Source organism: Monoraphidium neglectum, assembly GCF_000611645.1.
Source record: "Monoraphidium neglectum strain SAG 48.87 unplaced genomic scaffold scaffold03342, whole genome shotgun sequence".
NCBI lineage: Eukaryota > Viridiplantae > Chlorophyta > Chlorophyceae > Sphaeropleales > Selenastraceae > Monoraphidium > Monoraphidium neglectum.
The window spans coordinates 1-6,610 of NW_014010286.1; the positions used below are offsets into that span (position 1 = coordinate 1).

A 6,610-nucleotide genomic window follows, 5' to 3' on the forward strand; every position below is an offset into this window, starting at 1 on the left:
CCCCCACCCTACCCCCTGCAGTGTGTGTTTGACCACTGGGAGGTCATGGGTGCCGACCCCATGCAGGCCGGCTCCCAGGCCCACACCCTGGTGGCCGACATCCGCAAGCGCAAGGGCATCAAGCCCGAGGTGCAGCCGCTGGGCGAGTACGAGGACAAGGTGAGGGGGCGGGGCCTGGTGGGCGACGACGCGGGAACCTGGGCCCTTGAGCGCCTGATGCTTTCAGGGTGGCGTTTTGCAGGGTGTGCCGCGGGATGTTGGCTGTATGTGGCTGCCGTGGGCGATGGGAGGCTAGGGCTCGGGTATCAAGTAGGCCTGAGCGGATGATTGCAGGGGTCTGCCGTCTGGCTTGACAGTCTCTTGCATGCCTCTCCCCTCCGTCATTTGCAGCTGTAAATGCTCAGTCTTCTGGAGGATCGGCAAGGATCAGGAGCCACTGGCGGCCTGGGGACCGGCGTGCGGCGCAGCGCGGCGCAGTGTGGTCGTGCGTGGGAGCGAGGCGCTGCGAGTGGCAGCTATCTCTTACCGCACGTTTTGGACACTTCTTTGTGTGGCGTTGGCGGTTTGTAATGTTGCAGCACGGCAAGACGTTAGATGGCATGGAAGGCAGCGGTAGGAATGCAGCATGATGCGTATCCTGAGGCAAGTTGGGTGTGTGAACAAATCAATATTCAAGCACACTACAGCTGATTTCGGACCATAAACTGGTCGTATTGACCTCAGCGACGCAACATGAGCCATGCGCTGCAAGAAAACATTTCACTGAAGCGTTGCAGATCAATGTGATCTGAGTGCGCAACTGTACCCCGGGATTTCATGAAGGCCATGATGTTATTACTACCACACATTCTTTAGATATATTGTGCGCCGGCGATCCGTGGCTTTTCAGAGGCTTCAAGGTTCAGGGATCGCAGCAGCATGGCCCGTCCAAAGCAAAAATCACAACTTCCACCTTTAGATACGGGTCCTGTCCCCCTACGCGGCTTCAGGTGGGTCCTGCGCACATGTCGCCCCCCGGATGGGCGCTTGTCGGATTGCGGGCGAGCGCATCGTTGCGAGGTGCGTGCCAACTCCGTGCCCCTCGCAACTGCGCATCCCTAGGGATGCAGCGCGCAACAAGCTTATTGACCTGATTGACTCGGTGAGCACATCAGCGCAGCGCGCCCGCCCAGCCTGGGCCGTGGTCTCGGCCGGCCAGCCAGCTCCAGCGGCGTAGTGTGCGGGCTCGTAAGCAATGAGCCCGCAACGAGCAACGCGAAAGTTGCCGTCGGTGCATGCAGCGCGCGGCCGTCCCGACCCTGAGCCCTGCGGCCCCACCTCGCGCCGCGCAGAAACGCGGCAAGAAGGCGCTCGTGCTGGACCCCGCCCTGAGCGGCCCCCTGACACTGCTGGACGCGCAGCTGAGCGCCCTCCTGACAGAGCACGGCGTTGCAAAGTGCGGCCCCCGCCCCAAACCTGGGCGCGCTATCGGCGGCGGCCGCTGCATTTCAACGGGGCGGCGGCCGACCTCCTTTTATCGTGGCCGCTGAGCAGTGAATTGATGCGGGCCGGCCCGGCGTCGCGTGCTATTAGCAGAAGCAACGGTGCCTCCCGCGCAGCATGCCGTTCCAACAGCCCGGCCCACCTCGTTGCCAGACTTACACCATGAGACCCCACGCCGCGACGAACATGTGGCCCGCGCGTGTGCAGGCTGCTGTACCTGGAGCGCAGGCGGCTGGACGACGCGGCATACAACCAGGCGGAGCCGCGGCTGGTGGGGCTGCGGCCGCTGGTGTACATAGCCCGGGCCACCCTGGACAACGCGCAGCTCATCGCATGGCAGATAAAGAACACGCCAAGGTGTGTTTGTGTGCGGTATGGGATTTGTGTGTCTGTGTGTGCGTGTGACTGAATGTGCGTGTATGCGTGTGGTGTTGCGTGTGATGAGGCATGGCACGCGGCAGCCTGCCAGGGCAAGGGAAGGCGTCCGGCGGAGTGCGATGCGCTGCGCTGCAATGGCGTTAGGTTGTGCGCGCACAGCGACTGTGCTGGCGCAGCACGCGGTACAATAAGGCAGGGCTGGTTGAGCAGCCGCTTGTTATGAGCAGGGTCCTAGCTGGATTAGATGAGTGCAAGTGCAATTGAATTGCGGCGCGCACCCACGATGGCCTCCCGCAGGTCGGCGCAGGAGCACGAGTTCAGCGTGTTCTGGGTGCCCAGGCGGTCGGTAGCTGTCGAGAAGCTGCTGGAGGATGAGGGGGTCACAGGCGACCTGCAGCAGGCGAGCATGATTGGGTGACGAGGTTTGCATTCGCACATCACTGTTCATTGGGTCTGATGTCAACCTGACCTTGTCCCTAACAATGACACCATGTCCCAGGGCTCCACCCACTCCGTCTGTTGGATGTGCAGCTTTTTGGGCCCTTCGCAAATACCGACGGCATCTAGGCACGTTTCTTATGAACCTGCCCCCCGCGACCCCGTCGCCACAGCCACCCGCCACCTGCTAGCAACCCCACCTCCTCCCGCTGCGCCTCTCCTCAGCCAACCCCATCCCAAACCCTAACCCACCACGAAACCCCAGGGTGAGTTCCCGATGGACCTGGTGCCCCTGGATGACGACGTGCTGTCACTCGAGCTGGACAGGTGCGGCCGGTGCGGGTGACACACCCCAGCCCCCCAACTGGATTTGCGCAGCAGGCTCGATGTATGACGCCCTGTGCCTGCGGAGGCTGGCACAAGCAAGTGTCGCGGCGGCGAGGGTCGGCACAGCTGACTACATGCAAACCAAGCCGCGCCGCATCCCTTTTGATCCCATCCGCTCCTCAATCTCTCTCAGTCTGGTAGAATCAATCCAGCTGTTTCATCTCATCTTGTCGTCTGCCCTCACCTTGTTTTGCAGGGCCTTTGCGGACTGCACCCTGGACGGGGACGCCAGCAGCCTCTACTACGCAGCAGCTGCCATCATGCACCTGCAGCATGAGTTTGGGCTGATACCGCGGATACAGGTGGGCGCCACCTAACGGAGTAGCGTCGCTTGTGTGTGGCGGGATTGCACGTATGCGGCAGGCGAGCGCTGCGAGACGCCGGGTCTCCGGCAGGGCGACGGCTGTGCTGGGTCTGACCTCCCAAGGCTGACCTGGTCTTGATCACACAATAAGGGCGTCGGTGCCGCCCCGGGCCGTTGCCATCGCATGTTCAACTGTAACTTCCCCCTTGACTCTTTGTCACGAAGCATGGCCTGCGCCCCCGTCCGCTCAGGGCAAAGGCCCCGCAGCCGCGGCAGTCAGGGACATCTGCATCAAAATGCGCAAGGAGCGCCCCCCGCCCGCGCCGGGCGCCGCCGGCGCCGGCGCCGGTGGCCCCGGCCGCATCGGTCGGCTGTTCCTGATTGATCGCGAGGTGGACCTCGTGACCCCGATGATGACTCAGATAACTTTTGAGGGGCTCATCGACGAGGTTACGGGCATCAGGCACGGGTCGGTGCCGCTGGCGGGTGCGCCGGGGTGTGAGAGGCCGCCTCCCTCTGTCGTTACTGCTCCATGGGCTGGGCAGGGTGGTCTATCGGCCACTCGGCTTGCGAGAGCACTTGTTTGTACCTGCAAACACCCCAATACCCGCGACCTGCGGTGGTTGTGGGGATGCGTCAGGCAGGGGGGCTCGCGGGACACAAATTAGGCTGGAGTGTTGTCTCGCCGCCCCTCCGCCCAGTGATCAGCGGCGATGCTGCCCCGCCCTGGGGGCCTCATCAGCGCAAACGTTGCCGCACGCAGGCGCTGCGGCCGGCGAGGCAGGCAGCAGCGGGGGAGCCAAGGCGCGCGGCGGGGGCGGGTCAACGCTGGTCAACAGCAGCGACCCTTACTACGCAGAGTTCAGAGACCTGCCCTACTACACCGCCAGCCAGAGGTGTGCGCACGTGTGGTCAAATGTATACACTTGCGGCGACTGTGTCTATGTGTTGCATCTGTGCATGGGGACTGGCCAATGCACCAACCGCTCCAACATCGCATACTGTAGACTCCTCAACTTCAACAATCCCATCACACAGAGACGCGCGTAGAGACGCGCGCCCTACCCACCCCCCGCTTGGCACACAAACCGCGTGTGTTGCCACACACCGAGCCCCTTGCCCCGCGCCACCTCTGCCCAAAAACCACACGTGTCTGCATCATCGCTGCGACACGTCGGTATCATCCCAACATGCGCCAGGCTCACGCAGTACGCGCGCGAGGCGCGGCGAGACTATGGTGAGCTGGGCAGCAAGGACCTCACGGAGCTCAAGTCTTTTGTGAAGGGCCTGCCCAAGCTGCTGCTGCTGGACAGGCTGAGCGACCTGCTGGTGCCCGTGGCGGAGGTGGGGCAGAGGAAGGATGGTGTGTGTGGATGTGTGAGGGCGTGCGCGTGTGTGTCAGCAGCGTGGATGAGTGCATGGGTGGCTGGGTGAAGTTTTGGGAGTGAAGTTGGTTGTGCATGTGGATGTGAGTACGGAAACAGGGTGTGAATGCAGGAGTGAATGTGTGTGTGTGTGTTTGTGCATGTGTGTACACCCATGTGTCTATGTTAGCGTGTCGTGGAGCGAGTGGCTCTCTGTTTCTTTGATCTGCAGTCCACAGAGGGGGTTGGGGCAAGTGCGCCACTAGAGAGTGCCGTGCGTCTCGCCTCTTGCCCCGACTCACGTCAACTTGGCCAATGTTGTGTGAGAACCCTGCCTTTGCAACACCCCCGGCCTCCACACACACGCGCACACACACACGCACACACACGCGCGCGCGCCAACCCACTTCTCAAAGGTGGTGAAGCAGCCGTCCTTCCACCGGCGCCTCAAGGCTGAGCTTGACCTGGTGGAGGGGGTGGAGGTGGAGGAGGCAGTGGCATACATACAGGTGGGCGGGGATGGACTCATCAGTGTGTGAGTGCGTGTGGGGGTTTTGTGGAGCATGTTATTCAACAAGTGCAGGGCGGAGTGGGGGATGCAGGGCGCCAGCGCCGTACTTGTTGGGTGGGCAGGTGCAATACACACGGCGTGCAAACGGGTCGAGGGTCTTGTGATCGGGCGGCCGCACAGCTGCTTCGCATCTGACCTCCAGCCTTTTCAAATATCGTGTGGCGGAGGTGTCATTAGGCATTGGGCAGAGGGGTGCAGAGGCAAGTATGCACAAAGTGGACCCTAGCTTGGTGTCGTGAGCCGATTTCTGCCAGGTGCACCCATGCCTTGTGATTCTTAGGCGCCAACCTGCATTTTCCCCAAGACTCCAAGCAATGCAGCCTTCGGCCGCCAAGCAGCCCGCACCTTGCGCCCCCTCCCAACCTCCCACTCCCCCCACCCAATCAAACATACACTGCGTCGACCCGGCCGTGTCTTGTAGGAGCTGATGTGGAGCGGCGCGGACATGCCGTCGGTGCTGCGGCTGCTTGTGCTGCTCAGCATAACCCAGGGCGGCATGCCCAAGAAGCACTGGGACCCGCTGCGGCAGGAGTTTGTGGCGGCCTACGGCCACCAGCACCTGCTCACGCTGCACTCCCTGGAGAAAGCGGGTGGGTGGGAGGGGCCTGTGGTGGGTGGCTGCTGGTTCTTATCCTGGTCGGAGTCTGCGAGGCCCCAGGCACTGCTTGCTCGCTGGCACTTGCATGGTGCACGGGTGGCGGGTGCGCAACGGTGTATGCGTGAGCGCGGCATCGCCCGGCCGGCCACCCGCCAGCTGGCTCGCGTGTGCATGCCTGCGCATCGCTATGCCTGGGGAGCTGGCGCTTTGCAGGGCGGGCCGCTGACGCAGCCTCGTCCTGACTTCAAATTGAGTGTTTTCACCTTGCTTTGTGCTTGCGTGTGCGCTTTGCAACAAAGGGTGCAGGGCGCTGCCTTGCAAAAGTCACCTGATCTTGTCCCTTGTCCCGCGCATCGAGCGCGCTCATGCCGCGGGGCGCAGGCCCACCTCCCAAGACCACCCTCCTGCTCTTGGCCCCTCCTGCAGGCCTGCTGCGGCTGCAGCAGGGCGGCGGCGCGCTGGCCGGGGGCCTGACCGGCCGCACGGGCGGCTTTGGCGCATTGCGGCGCGCGCTGCGGCTGGTGGTGCCCGATGGCGACCAGATGGAGCGCCCGACGGACATCAGCCACCTGTACAAGGTGGTTATTCCTAAAACGCACGGTACACCTGTCACCCGCCATCCGCCACCCGTCACCCGCACCATCGCCAGCCCCGACAGCATCAGGACAGGCACCTGTTGATCCCAGGGCCTGCAAGCCCCTGGGAATGCATAGCAGGTTGCTAAGTTGGTCAGCGTCCCGTCTTGGCCTGCATGCATGCGGGGCTGGGCCGCCCGAACCTCGCAGCCTTGCCAGCAGGTGTTGACGGCCGCCCCGCTGCCACGCCTTGCTGCTGCTCGTGCCTGCACCGCACAACGAGGCAACGCCGAACCAAACACTTGCAATCCACAATCCTGCCGCGGCACATACAAGGCATCCATACAACTCCGCCGCCTGCGCCCACCCAAAACGACCAACTCCGTTTCCCCCACCCGCAGGGCTACGCCCCCCTGAGCATACGCCTGCTCGAGGCCGCCCTCGCCGGCGGCTGGGGCCCCCTGGCCGAGCCCCTGGCCGTGCTGCCCGGGGCCCACTTCGACGCGCTGCAGG

The 6,610-nt window shown here is 63.3% G+C and overlaps 1 protein-coding gene across 1 annotated transcript; it reads left to right on the forward strand.

Moving 5' to 3' along the window:
- Nucleotides 1–45: 45 nt before the first annotated feature.
- On the forward strand, nt 46–6,202 carry MNEG_12623 (Vacuolar protein sorting-associated protein 33; the record flags this gene model as incomplete). The annotated part of the gene is made up of 13 exons (XM_014038905.1): nt 46–227; nt 1,102–1,141; nt 1,332–1,435; nt 1,690–1,839; nt 2,158–2,239; nt 2,564–2,625; nt 2,882–2,987; nt 3,241–3,475; nt 3,753–3,885; nt 4,189–4,333; nt 4,770–4,862; nt 5,346–5,514; nt 5,949–6,202. 13 exons carry the CDS (start codon nt 46–48, stop codon nt 6,200–6,202), a joined length of 1,755 nt encoding a protein of 584 aa, XP_013894359.1.
- Nucleotides 6,203–6,610: the final 408 nt, after the last annotated feature.